This window comes from Aethalodelphis obliquidens, unplaced genomic scaffold (assembly GCF_003676395.1).
Source record: "Aethalodelphis obliquidens isolate GAN/ISIS:26980383/991018 unplaced genomic scaffold, ASM367639v1 scaffold69, whole genome shotgun sequence".
NCBI lineage: Eukaryota > Metazoa > Chordata > Mammalia > Artiodactyla > Delphinidae > Aethalodelphis > Aethalodelphis obliquidens.
The window spans coordinates 4,080,871-4,099,103 of record NW_020838013.1 but is presented as its reverse complement, the minus strand read 5'-3'; the positions used below and the strand labels follow the sequence as shown (position 1 = coordinate 4,099,103).

Below are 18,233 nucleotides of genomic sequence, written 5' to 3'. Positions count from 1 at the left end.
AACCCGCGTCCCCCGCATTGGAAGGCAGATGCTTTACCACTGGACCACCAGGGGAGTCCCTACTACTCAATCTCTAGTCACATTTCCTGGTGGTCTTAAAAATGTAATTAAAGATGTTTTGTTGCTTTTTTCAATATATCCCATGACAGGAGTCAGAAACCCCTATGCCAGATACAGCCTCTGCCTGTTTTTGTAAATAAAGCTTTATTGGAACATAGCCATGCCCATTCATTTGCATGTCATCCCTGTGTCTGCTTTTGCACTAAAACAGCAGAGCTGAATATTCGTGATAAAGACCGAATGGCTCACAAAACCTAAAATATTTATTACGTGGCCCATTTGCAGACTCTGCTCTATGAGAATATGAAATGTTCCAGGAGAAGTTATGCTTCACATCTTTATCACTTAAATTTTTCTCGTTATCAACTCATTTTTTAACACATATTAGTAAGGTGGGACCCAGGTAGGCAGCTAAGGGGTGAGTCCCAGGAGGAATAAGGGAGGTTCTGCTGAAGGGGGAAGGCCTGTGCCAGGGATTAGTTTGACTTGTTGTCCAGCTGGTCCTCACCTTTAATTTTTACCATGTTTTTGAGCCACTCTAGAGATGACAGTTTTTCTACTTGTCTGGGGGGAGTTGGGGGCTCCCCCTTGATCCACAGATGCTATGAACCATGTAGGGAAGAGGTGCAGAGGCTCCTGTCAATAAGCCTCATGTTGACGGAGAGGAGTTCTCGTGGGCATGCATCTAAGGGAGGTGGACCAGCGCACCGCTGCTTCCCACCACTCACTCATGCCCAGCTCTTCCACCCCATCAGGTTCGAGACCCTGGAGCCTGAAATGAACGCCCTTGCAGCACGAATTACTGCTGTGAATGACATCGCAGAGCAGTTGCTGAAGGCCAACCCCCCGGGGAAGGACAGCATTGTCAACACCCAGAAGCAGCTCAACCACAGGTGGGGTGAGAAAGGATGCAGCAGACAGGACGGCAGCTGGAAGAGAGTTCTGTAGGGCATGGGAGGGAGGCTAAAATGAGGAGGGAAAGCCATCTGAAATATGTTGGACGGGGGTGGTGATGAAAGAGATGGAAGTGGGGTAAAGGTCGTCTGAAGGGGCTGGTGCCTGGACAGGGAGCAGACAAGAGGGGTCACGGAAAGATGAGTGGGGAGCAGGCTCTCTAAACAGCAGAAGCAGGCGGTAGGTTATACCAAGGGCGAGAGAGCAGGAAGAAGCTTCCCATCTACCAGCACAGGGCGGGAAAGCTGAGCAGCTCCAGACACTCCCTCTGCCCTCAGGTGGCAGCAGTTTCGGTCCCTGGCGGACGGCAAGAAGGCAGCTCTGACGTCAGCCCTGAGCATCCAGAACTACCACTTAGAGTGCACAGAGACCCAGGCCTGGATGAGAGAAAAGACCAAGGTCATCGAGTCCACCCAGGGCCTGGGCAATGACCTGGCCGGGGTGCTGGCGCTGCAGCGTAAGCTGGCCGGCACCGAGAGGGACCTGGAGGCCATCGCTGCCCGGGTGGGCGAACTGACCCGAGAGGCAAATGCCCTGGCTGCTGGCCACCCCGCCCAAGCCCCTGCCATCAGCGCCCGGCTTGGAGAGGTGCAAGCCGGCTGGGAGGACCTCAGGGCCACCATGCGGCGACGAGAGGAGTCGCTGGGCGAGGCGCGGCGGCTGCAGGACTTCCTACGCAGCTTGGATGACTTCCAGGCCTGGCTCGGCCGCACGCAGACCTCCGTGGCCTCTGAAGAAGGGCCGGCCACCCTGCCTGAGGCAGAGGCCCTCCTGGCCCAACATGCAGCCCTGCGGGGAGAGGTGGAGCGGGCCCGGAGCGAGTACAGCCAGCTTCGGGCCGTGGGTGAGGAGGTGACCCGGGACCAGGCCGATCCCCAGTGCCTCTTCCTACGGCAGCGACTCGAAGCGCTGGGAACCGGCTGGGAGGAGCTGGGCCGCATGTGGGAGAGCCGACAAGGCCGTCTTGCCCAGGCCCACGGCTTCCAGGGGTTCCTGCGAGATGCTCGCCAGGCCGAGGGCGTGCTCAGCAGCCAGGTAAGAGTCCGGGGGGCAAAGTCCCAACCAGGAAAAAGTGGGAAATAGGGACCAAAGGAATGTGAAGGAGTGGTGGATGAGGAGGTAAACGCAGCACATGGAGTAGGTGAGGGAACAGGATGGGCAGGGAGAACACGTTAAAAAAAAAATACGGGGGCTTCCCTGGTGGCTCAGTGGTTGAGAGTCCGCCTGCCGATGCAGGGGACACGGGTTCGTGGCCCGGTCCGGGAAGATCCCACATGCCGCAGAGCAGCTGGGCCCATGAGCCACGGCCGCTGAGCCTGCGCGTCCGGAGCCTGTGCTCCGCGACGGGAGAGGCCACAACAGTGAGAGGCCAGCGTACCGCAAAAAAAAAAGGGAGTAAAAAAAAAAAGATGTAAACATAACTTACCAAAACTGACTAGAGAAGAAATAGAAAACCTGGCTTGTCATATAACAGAAATGTAATCAGCAGCTATAAATAAGATGGAACACGACTTGGAGTGTTAAAGTCCCTCCAGCCCAGCTCCGTTCTAACTTTCTGAGACTCCCACATAATCAGGCACCATCCCTCCGTCTTCAGAGCCAGAGTCTGCCTGTCCCTACCTGGTTGGCTTCCATGTCTCAGATGGGCCCTTTGGTAGGTTCCTTCTGAGAGGTTGAGAAATGAGCTCGGTATCTCCCCTCCCACACAGGAATATGTTTTGTCTCACACGGAGATGCCGGGGACACTCCAGGCTGCTGATGCCGCCATTAAAAAACTGGAAGACTTCATGAGCACCATGGATGCCAACGGTGAGCGGATCCGCGGGCTCCTGGAAGCCGGGCGCCAGCTGGTGTCTGAGGGCAACATCCATGCCGAGAAGATCCAAGAGAAGGCAGACTCCATAGAGAGGAGGTATGATGAGGACAGTGGGCAAATGAGGGTCCCTAAAGGGGACCAGGTGAAAACAGGATGAACGTGGCACTCAGACCGACAGATGGGGGTGGGGAGCTGACAAAAAGCAGAGGAGGAAAAACCAAGTGGTCCGAGAGGGACTGAGTCACAGGCGGGGAAGTTCCGCCTCCCCGAAGTCTCCTAGGGTAGCTGGACACTGGGCCTCAGGGTTGCTGGGTTGACTTGTAGCGCTCCCGGAAGGTATTGTCCCCAGAGGAGGAGGACTGAGGGCTTCTAGGTTAGTTAGACGGTCATAACTCTTTCATAGCAAGTTCAAGGGCTTCACAGGGGCCTGTCATTACAGACACAAGAAGAATCAAGAAGCAGTGCAGCAGCTTTTGGGCCGTCTTCGGGACAACCGAGAGCGGCAGCGTTTCTTACAAGACTGTCACGAGGTGAGGCTCTCAGTCCCCCATGTCGCCTCTGACGTTCCCTGGCCACCCTTTCCCACAACGCCCTCGCTCTCTGAGCCTGGAGTCAGTCCACTGCAGTGTCACCTGAGCATGTGAATCCCTGCCTGGCTTCTCCCCACATCCCCCACCTCCCCCGACTCACCCTCGCCCCCTTCCCGCTTCACGCTTCCCTCTCTCTGAAGTGTATTCTGCCCTTCTCCATCCCTGCTCCATGATCGGTCCAGCTGAAACTCTGGATTGATGAGAAGATGCTGACAGCCCAGGACGTGTCCTATGATGAGGCCCGCAACCTGCACACCAAGTGGCAGAAGCACCAGGCGTTCATGGCCGAGCTGGCCGCCAACAAGGACTGGTTGGACAAGGTGGACAAGGTGAGCAATGGGACGGGGGCAGCAAGAAGGAAGCCTTTGGAACCTCCTCCCTTCAGCGTCCCAGCCGCAGTGCAGGGGAGGGTCCTGGCTTCAGGATCTGGTTTAGAGATCATGGAGCCCTTGGTGCCAAACTTCCAAGGTGGAAAGAAATGGTCTGGGGAGCAAATGTCTTAGGTCAATGGGACAGTGACTCCAGAACTTTGAGAAAAGGCAAATTAGTACGGAGCCAGACTGCAGCTTTGGGTCAGCACGATATCTATTCCTGGTCCAGAGCAGGAGGGCACTCTTCAGTGGGGTCATCAAACTTCTCTAAAGGGCCAGGCGGAAAATACCTTAGGCTTTGCAGGCCACGCAGTTTCTGCTGTTATTACTCAACTCTGCCAGTGTGGTGCCAAATCAGCCACAGGGAATACATAAACGAATGAGTGTAGCTGGGTTCCAATAAAACTTTATTTATAAAAACAGGTGGTGGGCCAGATTTGGCCCTCGGGCCACAGTTTGCCAACCTCGTTTTTGAGTCTTGCTTTCCTGGTATTTGGTCTCCCACCCAGCTCTGCCTCAAGAGCTGAGCACAGGCAAAACTTAATTTCTACTCAGCAAGTATTCCTGGACAACATCCTGTGTGCTCAGCACTCTTCTAGGTGCTGCAAGGTATATAAAAAGATGCTTTCCTTCCCTCAAGGGCATGACGGTTGGGAAGAGGAAGAGACCAGTGTGGATCCAGTTTCTCCATTTGTTCAGCAAATATTTACTTTGTGCTACTCTGTACAAGGCCTTGTATTAGGCACTGAGTGGGGAACAAAGGTGATTCCATTGCAGGCTCCACCCTCGAGGAATGACACAGGAGCCAGGATATGAGACATGTACACAAACAGCTAAAGTCAATCCAAAGCAGAATATAACAAATATAATGAGAGAGCCTGATAAAGCCTGGGCACTAAGGAGAGAGGAGACGTGGGAATCCTAGAAGCAGGGGCCAGCGGGGCAGTCCATGAAGGACGAGTAGAATTTGGACAGGCAGAGGTGTTGAGGGAAAGATGTTTCTTGGTAGAGAAACCAGAAACCAGGGGTGTGGAAGTGGGGCGCCTGTCCAGGAGCAAGGGCGTAAGTCCTTCTGGCAGGAGCACAGAATGCGTGAAGCGGCCATGGAAGGAAAGGTGGGAAAAACCTGCCAGGCCAGGTCATGAAAAGCCCCGATCACCACGTAAGGACTGTGCATCAGAGTGGATTGTGCCGACGGTTGGTAAAGTTCCCCAGTGGTGCTCTTCATCCTGGCCTGAAGGCAGTGTCTTGGTTTGTGTTCCCCTAGAAGCAAGGCTTCCGGTGCAGGCCACTTCCACGGGAGGTGATCACAGGAATGCCAGTAGCGGGTGGGGAGGTGAGGCGGAGAAGGGAAGGTAGTCAGTGAAGGGTCCACTGCCATGCCAGTCACCCCAGTGGGCACCTGGCACTCAGTCCTCATGGGACACCTGGGCGACGGTGTGGAACATGCATGAGTTATCCCAACCAAAGCAAGGACTCCCAGCGTTGGTCCACCAATGCCCTGGCTGTCGCTGGTTGAGGACTGCTTCTGGGGGCATAACTCCCTGGCACTTCCAGGCCACCTTGCGTACAGATCAAGTCACGCTGCCCTCACCTCCCCAGAAACCAAAGTCCTCAAGCAGAAGAGCTGGGAGTGGGGAAACCAGGTGAGAGTCACTTGCCGTAGTTCAGGTGAGAGGTAATGAGCTGAGAAACACAAAATGATGGCCGATAACACAATAGCACGTGCAATATGACACTGAAAACCACAAGCACCAGGGAACTCAAAATAAGGAGAGAGCGCACTGGCCTCTTAACTGAGACAAAGTTGTGGTTTTTTTTTTCTTTTTTTGCGGTACGCGGGCCTCTCACTGTTGTGGCCTCTCCTGTTGCGGAGCACAGGCTCCAGACACGCAGGCTCAGCGGCCATGGCTCATGGGCCCAGCCGCTCCGCGGCACGTGGGATCTTCCCGGACCGGGGCACGAACCCGTGTCCCCTGTATCAGCAGGCGAACTCTCAACCACTGCGCCACAAGGGAAGCCCTGAGACGAGGTTTGATGGGACCTTGAGGAAGGAGTAGGGTTTACTCAGCAGTGAGGGTAGGAGAGCTTAGAAAGCTTGGAGAACACCCAAGAACTCGGTAGGATAGCCCTTACTTCAGGTCTCTGCTGCCCTTTAGGTCCCTGTTCTGCTATCGGCTCGTGTTCAGTGGTATCTAATTCTGACACCCCTTCCTTGTCCCACACCCAGGAAGGGCGGGAGCTGACTCTGGAGAAGCCGGAGCTGAAAGCTCTGGTGTGGGAGAAGCTAGACGACCTGCACAGGCGCTGGGACGAGCTGGAGACCACCACCCAGGCCAAAGCCCGCAGCCTCTTTGATGCCAACCGAGCTGAGCTGTTTGCCCAGAGCTGCTCTGCCCTGGAGAGCTGGCTGGAGAGCCTGCAGGCCCAGCTGCACTCCGACGACTACGGCAAGGACCTCACCAGCGTCAACATCCTGCTCAAGAAGCAGCAGGTACACGGCGGGCCTTTGGTGGGACTGGTGAACAGCAGAAGAAACGAGGGGGGAGTCAGTAGCTCTTGAGATTCACGAGACCATCCTCAGCCCTCGCAGACAGCGTCTTCACTGGTATTTCTCAAGGCGACTTCCACTGGCCACCAATGTCAGAATCTCTGGGAGTGTGTGTCAGTCAGAGTAAAGTCGGGAGACAGAAACCACACTCAAACTTGAACAGGGAAACTTTAGTGAAAAGAACTACTAACTAATAAAAGTGGGTTACCTGCCAGTGGGGTAAAGAGAACTCCAAAACAGGGATCAGAAAACATTTTTCTGTAAAGGGCCAAATAGTATTTTGAGCTTTGAGGGTCATACGGTCTCTGTCACAACTGTTCAACTCTGTCCTCCTACCCTAGGACAACTCTGTCCTCCTAGGGTAAAAACATCGACCATAGTCGATGCGTAAAAGACTGGTGTGGCTGTGTGCCAATAAAACCTGATTTACAAAACCCAGCCAGGGGCGGGGTTTGCTGACCGCTGGTCTAAAGAATGCAGGAATAGCACATGTAGGGAGCAGCTACTGCCTCTAGGACTGAGGAGGGGGCGCCCAGGAAGGAATGGGATGCCCTCCTCCTACCCCAAGGCTGAGTTTCAGACCTCACTGGTGAAGGCAGAGGCCCGCTGGATGGCGTAGAAATTTGATGGGGTGTCACAGACCAGAGCAGGTCTGAATCTGGCAGGCCAAGGCTGGCCATCAGGAAGTTGCCACTGAGATGCCAGCAAAACCTGCTGGAGGGTGAGGGCCACCGGGTCTCCTGCACACCGCGGGCAGTTGTACCGTAGGAGCAAGAAGGAAAGCACACTGGAACCGTAGCTAGAAGCCTCTGCCTCGCCTGTGCATCCAGGTGTCCCTCCAGCGCCCTCTATGGACAAGGCCTAGTGTTGCACCAGCTGGCAAAGGAGAAATATTTACAGGGTCCAGTGCCAGTGACTCAAAATGGGCAAAGATGGACTTGGACCTGAGATGGATTGGGGACTGAGAGACAGTAAATTGATAGCTAGCACAGTTCTCACACCCCCTGGATTCTCATATATATTAAAGTTTGAGATCCACTGATGTAGGCCATGAAGAGATACTCTCCCTGGGCTGAGCCCCAGGGATAAGAATTCATGATTGGCTCGATATAGACCAGTGTCTCCGCTGAGTTTGAAGGTGGAGGCACGGTGATAACACCTCCTTCCTCTTCCGGTTGGCAGATGCTGGAAAGGGAGATGGCTGTGCGAGAGAAGGAGGTGGAAGCAATCCAGGCACAGGCAAAAGCTCTGGCCCAGGAAGACCAGGGTGCAGGGGAGGTGGAGAGGACCTCGCGGGCCGTGGAGGAGAAGTTCAGGGCCCTGTGCCAGCCCATGAAGGAGCGTTGCCGGCGCCTGCAAGCCTCTCGCGAGCAGCACCAGTTCCACCGGGACGTGGAGGATGAGATCGTGAGTCTCCGGCGCCTGGGACGGGGCTGCCTTTGGCTCTCTAATCTCCTTCTTGGATGCTGGGGGGAATGCCAGCAGTGCTCTGTTTTCTCTTCCCTTTGGCACTGAAAGTCAACCCTCTAGGGACACCCTCTAGGTCCCTTGGCCCCAGAACCGGGAGCCCTAGAAAACCTTCCCCCAGGAGTCCCCACTATCCAACCCCTAGCTCGGACTTTGCCCTCCGGACCTCCACTAACCCCCACTTTCGTATCCAGTTGTGGGTGACGGAGCGGCTCCCCGTGGCTAGCTCCATGGAGCATGGCAGGGACCTGCCCAGTGTCCAGCTCCTCATGAAGAAAAACCAGGTGAGGCAGAGGCTAAAGGCGGAAGAAAGGGTCCCAAGAGCCTCCCCAGACTTGAAAGTGTGTTTTCTTAAGAACTGGGGTTCCTCTGGCTCCCCCTGGTTGCTGGGTGTAACCCTAGACTTCAGTGGTTCACCTTTCCTCACCTCGGGAGGGTGGGTTCCCCTGATGGGAGATCGTGTGGACTGAAGGGGCGTCATGGGCCAGAAAAGAGGGGAGGTGAGAGGACGCAGGGAGGATGAGAAACAATGGTGTGAAGGGGGGCTTGCTGTTGAGTAAGCATAAGGGGGGGATGTCGGGTGAGGGGGTCCCTCGGCAAGCCTTTCAGCGTCTCCTCCTCTGTCGCCACGGACAGACCCTGCAGAAGGAGATCCAGGGCCACGAGCCGCGGATCGCGGACCTAACGGAGCGACAGCGCGCTCTGGGTGCGGCGGCAGCAGGCCCGGAGCTGGCTGAGCTACAGGAAATGTGGAAGCGCCTGGGCCACGAGTTGGAGCTTCGAGGGAAGCGACTGGAGGAGGCCCTGCGGGCCCAGCAGTTCTACCGCGACGCCGCGGAGGCAGAGGCCTGGATGGGCGAGCAGGAGTTACACATGATGGGCCAGGAGAAGGCCAAGGTGAGAGCCAGACCAGAGCTCAGGCTACGGCTTTCCTCCCCCCTCCCCCTACTCTCTGCTGCCACTCTCCCCTCCCCCAGGACGAGCTGAGTGCCCAGGCAGAGGTGAAGAAGCATCAGGTATTGGAACAAGCCCTGGCCGACTACGCCCAGACCATCCACCAGCTGGCAGCCAGCAGCCAAGACATGATTGATCATGAGCACCCAGAGAGGTGAGCATAGCACCTGGACCCCCAGGCCAGTCCCTGGGGGAGAGGGGAGCCAGTTCCGGAAAGGCCCAGAGATTGCAGAGCCTTCCGTACTGCATGTATACAGGACCATCTAGAAAGCTGGAGAAGCAGGGACTTGGCAAGCAGTTGGGGGGCAGGACTCTCTAGGATAGACTAGGGGTCAGAGCAGTGTGTCCTCCCCTCCCCCGCAGCACGCGCATATCGATCCGCCAAGCCCAGGTGGACAAGCTGTACGCCAGCCTGAAGGAGCTGGCGGGAGAGCGGCGGGAGCGCCTGCACGAGCACCTGCGTCTGTGCCAGCTCCGCCGGGAGCTGGACGACCTGGAGCAGTGGATCCAGGAGCGCGAGGTGGTGGCAGCCTCGCACGAGCTGGGCCAGGACTACGAGCACGTGACTGTGAGTGCGGGGAGGACAGCGGCCACAGGTGGGCTCCGGGAAGGGTAGACTAGCACTTCATCCTGTCCCAGGTAGCATCGGGTGCTGTCTGGCTGTCCACCAGGGCCCCTGGGAGACTAGCACTTCATCCTGGGCGGAGCACCAAGGGGCAGGGGTGCAAGACCAGGTCGTGCAGACGCTGTCCTCTGGGTTCTGAGATATTTAATTGGGAGAATCGTGCAGAAAGGAGGACGTGGGGCTGCGCATAGACGCGGGCCGAAAGGAAATGACCGATCACTGTTTTCCAGCAGAACTCACCGTACACTGGGGACTTGAGATTCCTCCCCACGGTTTGGGGGTTGGATACTCACTGGTGCCGAAATATGGACCATAGTTAGGGTATCCTTGTCTGAAGACTAAAGGTTCCAAGTACCCCTTTGCTGGGGGCTGGAGGCTGGGCGTGTCAGTCAAATCCAGGGTCAGTGGGAACCAGTTGCTTCTGCTGCCTAACTTGGCCCTGCTGAAGAAATCTATTTTGGCCCATGTGGCCCAGGGAAAGAAGTGGGTTCTCAGTCTGGGGTGAAAGGACTTGCCCCGCAAGTCAGGGACCACATCACAGTGCTGTCCGTGCAACCGCTTCCTCTGCCAGATGCTCCGGGACAAATTCCGAGAGTTCTCCCGGGACACGAGCACGATCGGCCAGGAGCGCGTGGACAGCGCCAATGCCTTGGCCAACGGGCTCATCGCTGGGGGCCACGCCGCCCGGGCCACGGTGGCTGAGTGGAAGGACAGTCTCAACGAGGCCTGGGCTGACCTGCTCGAGCTGCTGGACACGCGGGGTCAGGTGCTGGCAGCTGCACACGAGCTGCAGCGCTTCCTGCACGGTGCGCGCCAGGCCCTGGCACGGGTGCAGCACAAGCAGCAGCAGCTTCCAGATGGGACCGGCCGGGACCTCAACGCTGCCGAGGCCCTGCAGCGCCGACACTGTGCCTTTGAGCACGACATCCAGGCCCTCAGCGCCCAGGTCTGACTCAAGCATGGGTGGAGGCAGGGGGGAGGGATGAGGGGGCTTAGAGGAGACTCCGTGGGGAACATGGGGAGGCTGGAGGGATCGCATCCTCTGCAGAGCCACGTAGGGATGACGTTAGGATGGTTCCAGGAAACCGTCTCTGGCCAGGGGACCTCTAGCCACCCCGTCCACACCTGTAATGACAAGGCTTTTTGAGGGCCCGTGACATTTTCACATGGTCCTGGTGGGTAGAAGATTCTTTGTGGTGTACTAAAATCCATCTGTTGGTCCCACTCAGGTGTTAGACCTACACAAAATAAGCATAGATCCTTCCTGCAGCCATTTAAACCCGGTCGGCCCCCCACCGAAGTCCCTTCTTCAGGCCGAAAATCTCACTCTAGCAATCTCTGAGGTCCCCCACGAGCTGGACAGGCCTCTGAAAGCTCACCGGCTAGTGACCCTTTTAAAGGGTTGATCCCCAGGTTAAGCCCAGGCCCCCTGGTAAGACCCTACAGGGCAGAGTATGACAGGGCTTACTCTGGACTCCAGCTCTCATCTTTCCCAGCACCCCCCCCCACTCCTCCCCCTGCTTCTCCGGCTGGTAAAATGGGCAGGAGCTGTTGAGCAGAGGTCAGGACTGAGGAAGGTTGCAGCCCCTCAGAGTCTCCCAACTCTGCCTGACTTTGACCTGGGCCCCGGCAGGCCCAGCAGGTGCAGGATGACGGCCACCGGCTCCAGAAGGCCTACGCCGGAGACAAGGCCGAGGAGATCGGCCGCCACATGCAGGCCGTGGCCGAGGCCTGGGCGCAGCTTCAGGGAAGCTCTGCTGCCCGCCGCCAGCTGCTGCTGGACACCACGGACAAGTTCCGCTTCTTCAAGGCTGTCCGGGAGCTGATGCTGTGGATGGATGGAGTGAACCTGCAGATGGATGCCCAGGAGCGGCCCCGGTGAGGCCCACAGAGCCTGGCGGCCTCCGGGGGTTATGGGCTGGTGGCCGGGATAGGGTTGTGGGCAGCGGGTGATGTGGTCTCCGTGCCCCCAGGGATGTTTCCTCCGCAGACCTGGTCATCAAGAACCACCAAGGCATCAAGGCGGAGATAGAGGCCAGGGCTGACCGCTTCTCCTCTTGCATCGACATGGGACAGGGGCTGCTCGCCAGGAGCCACTACGCGGCTGAGGAGGTGGGTGAGGCCTGGGCGTAGCCGGGCGCCCTCACGGGGGAGGGCTGAATGCTGATTTCTCCTCTGAGTCTTCCTGCTTCCTTTCATTCTTTCTTTGCAGAAACCTTTCACCTTCCCCTTAGTGCTGTTCAGGGGTCTCCCCATTTTGTCTTTCTCCCAGAACTGTCTGCCTCTTGAAATCAGAAATCACTGGTTCCCCCATGTGAGACCCCCAGGGACCCTGGCAAGGCCCCTCTGGGTGCTAACTCACATCTCCCCCCCCCCACCCCGCCCCGACCCAGATCTCAGAGAAGCTGTCTCAGCTTCAGGCACGGCGCCAGGAGACAGCTGACAAGTGGCAGGAGAAGATGGACTGGCTGCAGCTTGGTGAGCCGCTGTAGGAAACTGAGGGCTCCAGGCCCTGGGCGGTGAGGGAGCAGCTGGGGGTCTTGCACCGGCTCCAGGCCCTGGGTGGTGAGGGAGCGGCTGGGGGTCTTGCACCCTGTAGTTTCCAGAGTAGGTGAGACCAGGAATCTGGGGCATGGAATTCAAGGCCCCCACCCTTGGCACTGCCTGGCTCTGCCCTAAGCTCCTGCCCTGGGGCAGTGGCTTTCTCTGTGCCCCTGTGCTTGAAGCTACTGTGGCTATAATACCCTGTCGTTGCCCACCCTGATTTGCCACCTCCCTGCAACCCCCAATCCCTGCAGTTTTGGAGGTGCTCGTGTTTGGGAGAGACGCAGGTATGGCGGAGGCCTGGCTGTGCAGCCAGGAGCCGTTGGTGCGAAGTGCTGAGCTGGGTTGCACAGTCGATGAAGTCGAGAGCCTCATCAAGCGGCACGAAGCCTTCCAGAAGTCCGCAGTGGCCTGGGAGGAGCGTTTCAGCGCACTGGAGAAGCTCACGGCGGTGAGGGCTACAGGACCCCAGGAGTACCGGCCCCATCCCGCTGCCCCAGACTCTGCGCGCTCTCCTGCTTGAAGAAGGCATTTCTTCTCTTCCCATTGCCCCAGCATCTCCCAGATGTGAGCCAAGAGTGCCCTGTTGTCACCTCAGCTTTAGGAGCCATCCGTTTCCCTGGGTGGCACTAAGAGACACCATCCCCCCCATAACTCCTAATCCCCGCCTTCATCTGGAATTATAGTCTCCATTCTTCCTGTTTCATCAGACTAGAGCTGAGACATTTCAGCTTTCCCCAATGCCTGGGACCTTCCATGCTCTGACCTCAGAATTTTTTGACAGCTGGAGGAGCAGGAGAAGGAGCGAAAAAGAAAGAGGGAGGAAGAGGAACGGAGGAAACAGCCCCCTGCCCCAGAGCCCACAGCCAGTGTGCCTGAAGGGGCCCTGCTGGACAGCCAGACAGCTCCCGATGCTACCTGGGACAGGTGAGAGGTGGGACACTTCGGGGAGTAAGTGGGGGCTGAGCCAGAGCAACACACAGACTTCACGTTCTCTGTCACCTCTGCTGTTCCAGAGCCCAGCCCCGCCTGCCAGCACCCTCACAGCCAGCCAGCGTGAACGGCGTCTGCACAGATGCGGAAGCCCCACAGGTGACTCCTGCTGCCCCAAGCGCCCCCATCAGAATCTTAGCCCCTCCCCTTGCACATCTGCTTACAGCGTCTTGTCCTTGTAGCCCCTGGTGGAACAACAGAGACTTGAGCAGGGCAGCTTCCCAGAAGGGCCTGTGAGTTTCTCCTGGAGGTGTGGGTATCGATAACTGGGAGATATGGGATGAAATGGGGGTGTGAGCTGGGCAGTGGGGACAGCGGGGTCAGGAGAGGGCAGAGACTCAGAGGAAACGTGGAGGTGGCAAGACCAGCTCATGGACTTCCAGCTTCTCGACCTGCAGGCTAGGTGTCTCCCATCTTATCTTTTTTGTTTGTTTGTTTTTTGCGTTACGCGGGCCTCTCACTCTGTGGCCTCTCCCATTGCGGAGCACGGGCTCGGGCTCCGGAAGCGCAGGCTCAGCGGCCGTGGCTCACGGGCCCAGCCACTCCGCGGCATGTGGGATCCTCCCGGACTGGGGCACAAACCCGTGTCCCCTGCATCGGCAGGCGGACTCTCAACCACTGCGCCACCAGGGAAGCCCCCATCTTATCTTTTGACACAGACACCATTTTCTTCACAGGGGTCTGGTGCTGGGGACGAGGCCAATGGGCCACGGGGAGAGAAGCAGACCCGGACACGGGGCCCGACCCCTCCTATAATGCCCCAGAGCAGGTCATCCGAGTCAGCCCGGGTTGCCACCTTGCCCACCCGCGGCCCGGAGCTCTCTGCCCAAGAACAGATGGAGGGGCTGCTGTGCCGCAAACAGGAGATGGAGGCCTTTGGCAAGAAGGCCGCCAACAGGTACCGGGTCTGGTCATGTGGTGCCTGCGGCCTCTGCAGCTCCTGCCTTCTGGAGAGGCTTGCCCAGAACCCCTTCCTAGACTGGGGCGGTGGGGGGTAGGACTCAGGAGCAGGTGGGGCCTCAGGAGAGGGCCGGGAGGGTGTAGAGACGATGGGCCTAATGACAGCCAAGCTGTTCCCAGGATGCCTGGCCCCTCAAAGGCCAGTCGGTCACCTGCGTCCCCTCCTCTTCACCTGCACCATGTCTCTCCCAGGTCATGGCAGAACGTGTACTGTGTCCTGCGGCGTGGGAGCCTTGGCTTTTACAAGGATGCTAAGGCAGCCAGTGCGGGAGTGCCGTACCACGGAGAAGTGCCTGTCAGCCTGGCCAGAGCCCAGGGCAGCGTTGCCTTTGATTATCGAAAGCGCAAGCATGTCTTCAAGCTGGGGTAGGAATGGAACGTGCCCTCGGGATGGGAGGGAAGGTCACAGTGATACAAGGCACAGGGGAGCCACTAGGGGACAGAGAGGTCAAAGAGGGAGAGGCGGGGGATCTGGCTGTATTCCACACTAAGGGGAGCCGAAGCACCAAGACGCAGGCCTGTCAAGCTGAAAAGTTATCCTGCCTGGGAGGTCTTGAGGCAGGATGCTGGCGCTCCCGTCTCCAGGTACCTCCGGGGGCCTGCCCCTGCCTGCCCCTGGTCCTCGGCAGCCAATCAGGAAGGATGTGCTTTGGCACAGTCCCGGGAATCTGAAGAACGTGCAGAACGTGTCTGATCTGGCTCTGAGGTTCCCGGGCATGTTCTCCAGCCTGGTCTCTGGGTGATAGTGAGCTCTCACCAGCCCTGATCTGGCCAATCAGAGTCTCAGCTCTGCCCTGAAGTTTCTCTCTCTCCCAACAGCTTACAGGATGGGAAAGAATATTTATTCCAGGCCAAGGATGAGGTGAGCTGTCCCTTCTCCTCCCGTGTCCCCCTTCTCTCTGGGAAGTCTTAGAACCTCCAGATGCACATTTCTTTCTTCCCTCGCCTCTCTCTTTTTCCTTGTCTGAAGTGTCTCATTCTTTGATATCAGACAACCCACAATGTGCCAACTGGATGTTTGTGAAGGCCACACCAAAACATGTTCCCTACCTTAAAGGGGTCTTTCTCTCCAGTGAGATGAGGCAGTCGTCTCCACCTCCTCCTCTTCCACTTCCCCACTGTGGGCGAGCCAGCCACCCACGCATAGCATCCTCCAAGCTGACCAGTTGTCTTTCTGCGCCCCACTGCAGGCAGAGATGAGCTCGTGGTTGAGGGTGGTGAATGCAGCCATTGCCACTGCGTCCTCGGCCTCTGGAGAGCCTGAAGAGCCAGCGGTGCCCACTGCCACCCGGGGCATGACCCGGGCCATGACCATGCCCCCGGTATCACCGGTCGGGGCGGAGGGACCTGTCGTACTTCGCAGCAAGGATGGCAGAGAACGAGAGCGAGAAAAGCGCTTCAGCTTCTTCAAGAAGAACAAGTAGTTGGGGGCGAGACTCCCAGGCCAGCTGCCTCCCTCTGTCCAGGAAACTGCCAGGGACCGTCGACAGGGACCACCCTCTTGTCAGGACAACTGCCTGCTGCTAGGGTCTGTTGCCAAGGTCAACCCATCACCAGGAACTGTCTCTGGAGACAAGTCAGTGTCCCCAAGGGCAACCCTTCTCTTCTGCTATTTAATTCCAGACTGGTGGTGGGGCCCAGGCAACCCCCAATTCCACTCCCCCACTTCTTCCCTCCTCCCCTAGCCTTACGCCTCTATCCCCACCACAGCACAGCACCCTCTCCATAGGCCACATGGGGAATGGCTGCCCCTGCCTCGGGGTCATTCTCCCGCCACAGCTAGGGCACGCCATCCAGTCCTTGCCCCTGGGGACCAGCCAGGAACCTCTCAGAGCTGAAGCAGGACCTGGGGGCAAGATTGCCAGATGACAGGTCAGAGACGCCGAAGCTCCCCCTTACCATCCTCCCTCATCCTCTGACTCAAGCAGCCCCTCCATCTCCAGCAACTCTCAACAGCTTCCGGGTGTGAGTTGTTCAGGGGCAACCACGGCCTTGAGTCTGGCCAAGGAGGTGATTAAACAGCTCAGCTTCTCTTACTGCCTCTGGGTGTCTTTGCTTTCCTGACCACAAGCCTCTCTGCCCATGCCCCTGTTCTTCCTTCTGGCCCTGGTCTCCTGTGTGTCAGGTTTCCCGCTCTGCCCCCAGCATCCCGCCAAGAACCACATTATCCTGTGAGTCTCCTCATTTCCCCATGACAATGACCTCCTCTTTGCTGGGATGACCAATGTCAAACCTCTTTTCAGACCAAAGACGTTCACCATGATATTAACAAGCAGTATGGAGGCAGTGAATGACTGCTTCCCTGGTGTACAACTTTCTTCACTCGTGATTCTCTCAACTGTTTTCAAAAATGGAAGACAGCCTAGTCTCAGCCACTGCTCAGCCTGACAGCGGAGAGTGGAGCATGTAGGTGGTGATTACTGACCCCCACCTTCTGTCTCAATAGAGAGGACCCCAACAGGGGATCGAGGGAGTTCAGACAGGGATCAGATAAGTAACAGGTTCCCAATCCACTGACCAATAGAATGAGATCACCCTGGGAAGCCATGAGATACATCCTAAGTGTGTAAACGAAAACACAGGAGAATGTATTTTAGATCCAGTGAAGTATAAAAAAAAGGAGCAGGGGGCTTTCCCTCTTGTCTCTGGCTCGGCAACTGGAGGTTTCAGGGCAATCGTGTTTGCCTTGGTGGCCTCCTATAGGAAAAGCTTTGTTCTTTCACTGCTTCCCGTATACAAACAACCATTTCTTTTTTGGGGCTCAGAGGTCTTTCCAGGAAAGCAGCCCCATCTTTAGCATAATCGGCCAAGGGCCCTGGCTGAGCAGACCCTGACTGTCATCAGCCGTGACAAAGACAGGGTCAGGTGTGTGCAGGCCCAGAACGTTTCCAAACATGAGATGCGGTAGACCAGATAGTACACAGAATAATTATGCCTTTCTCTTAAGAAGAGCAGATTCAGTATGCCAAAGTAAACATGTGGATAATGTAACTGGAATAATCTGTCGTGGGAGTAAATGGAGTAATACATCAGCACTACACAGACACCTTCTTTTGTTCTTCAGGTATAACTGTAACATCTCCACCGTATGAAGGAAGAGAAAATCACGCATTGCGGCGTGCCCAGGGAATCTGGGTATTCGTACTCCTTGGTGACAAGCCTGTGGGTTGGGAGAGAAAGCAATAACTGGAGATTTTAGAAGGAAACGTATATGGGCGTGAGGAACCAATGGAGAAGTCATCATTTTAACTTGTAAATAGGGCAGCCAAGTGAAGCAGTCCTGCAGAATGCGGTCAGACATTGTGAATGGAGATGTAATAAAAATATGGTTTGAGCATTTATGAACACATGGTAGCTGAAGCTACCTGAGTCCAGGAATCCTTAAGGACAGGACATAGAAGAGGATAAGCATAAGCATAAGGTCAGGAAGCAAGTCTTGGGAGACACCTTCAGGAATGAGTGGAAGACAGGGAAAGTTCCAGGAAAGATGACAGAATGGAACGGAGTGACGGATATGAGGCAGATTAGAGCACAAAAATACAATAATGCGGCTTCCACAAATCAATGGGGAAATAGGGACAGATAAAAATGGATTAATTATTTAGAGAAAAATGTTTGCGTTCTTACCTAACCCCACCTCCAAGGGTGAACTCTAGATCTGTGCTATCTGGTATGGTAGCCACAGGCCATACGCGGCTACTAGCCACTTGATATGTGGCTAGTCCAAATTGAGATGTGCTGTAAGTGTAAAATGTTTTCCGGAGTTTGAAGACTGAAGAGGAGAAAAAAGAATTTAAAACATCTCAATAATTTTTATACTGATTATATGTTGAGATAGTTTAGCTATATTGGATTTTGAAAATATTAAATTTAATTTCAACTGTTTCCTTTTATTTCTTAAATGTGTTTACCAGAAAATTTTGTATATGTTGTTCACATTATATTTCTGTTTGGACAGCACTGCTCTAAACGGACTACAGACCTAAATGTGAAAGGTAAAAACATTAATGTTAATAGAAGAAAATGTAGGAGAATATATTTGTGACTCAGGGGGATGGAAAAGGACATTTTATACAAAACTTCAAAAGCACAAACTTTAAGACAAAAATTGATTAAGTTGATCACATAAAAAAATTAAGGATTTCGGGCTTCCCTGGTGGCACAGTGGTTGAGAGTCCGCCTGCCGATGTAGGGGACACGGGTTCGTGCCCTGGTCTGGGAAGATCCCACATGCCACGGAGCAGCTGGGCTTGTGAGCCATGGCCGCTGAGCCTGCACGTCCGGAGGCTGTGCCCCGCAACGGGAGAGGCCACAACAGTGAGAGGCCCACGTACCGCAAAAAAAAAAA

The 18,233-nt window shown here is 56.1% G+C and overlaps 1 protein-coding gene across 2 annotated transcripts in view; it reads left to right on the top strand.

The window, feature by feature from the left end:
* The window catches only part of SPTBN2 (spectrin beta, non-erythrocytic 2), a 29,042-nt gene extending 13,124 nt beyond the window's left edge, over positions 1-15,918 (top strand). Inside the window, exons 14-36 of one of the 2 annotated variants that reach the window (XM_027090452.1) lie at positions 816-953; positions 1,293-2,049; positions 2,724-2,926; positions 3,270-3,360; positions 3,603-3,749; positions 6,022-6,285; positions 7,525-7,749; positions 8,004-8,093; positions 8,446-8,706; positions 8,787-8,917; positions 9,127-9,331; positions 9,960-10,334; positions 11,022-11,266; positions 11,362-11,500; positions 11,782-11,866; positions 12,187-12,383; positions 12,717-12,859; positions 12,949-13,024; positions 13,108-13,158; positions 13,603-13,823; positions 14,078-14,251; positions 14,705-14,747; positions 15,076-15,918. In XM_027090452.1, the coding sequence (XP_026946253.1) occupies positions 816-953; positions 1,293-2,049; positions 2,724-2,926; positions 3,270-3,360; positions 3,603-3,749; positions 6,022-6,285; positions 7,525-7,749; positions 8,004-8,093; positions 8,446-8,706; positions 8,787-8,917; positions 9,127-9,331; positions 9,960-10,334; positions 11,022-11,266; positions 11,362-11,500; positions 11,782-11,866; positions 12,187-12,383; positions 12,717-12,859; positions 12,949-13,024; positions 13,108-13,158; positions 13,603-13,823; positions 14,078-14,251; positions 14,705-14,747; positions 15,076-15,309 (4,495 nt within the window). In that variant the 3' untranslated portion in view covers positions 15,310-15,918. The remainder of the gene's footprint in view (positions 1-815; positions 954-1,292; positions 2,050-2,723; positions 2,927-3,269; positions 3,361-3,602; positions 3,750-6,021; positions 6,286-7,524; positions 7,750-8,003; positions 8,094-8,445; positions 8,707-8,786; positions 8,918-9,126; positions 9,332-9,959; positions 10,335-11,021; positions 11,267-11,361; positions 11,501-11,781; positions 11,867-12,186; positions 12,384-12,716; positions 12,860-12,948; positions 13,025-13,107; positions 13,159-13,602; positions 13,824-14,077; positions 14,252-14,704; positions 14,748-15,075) is intronic. The other variant, XM_027090453.1, reaches the window with a different exon arrangement.
* Positions 15,919-18,233: the final 2,315 nt, after the last annotated feature.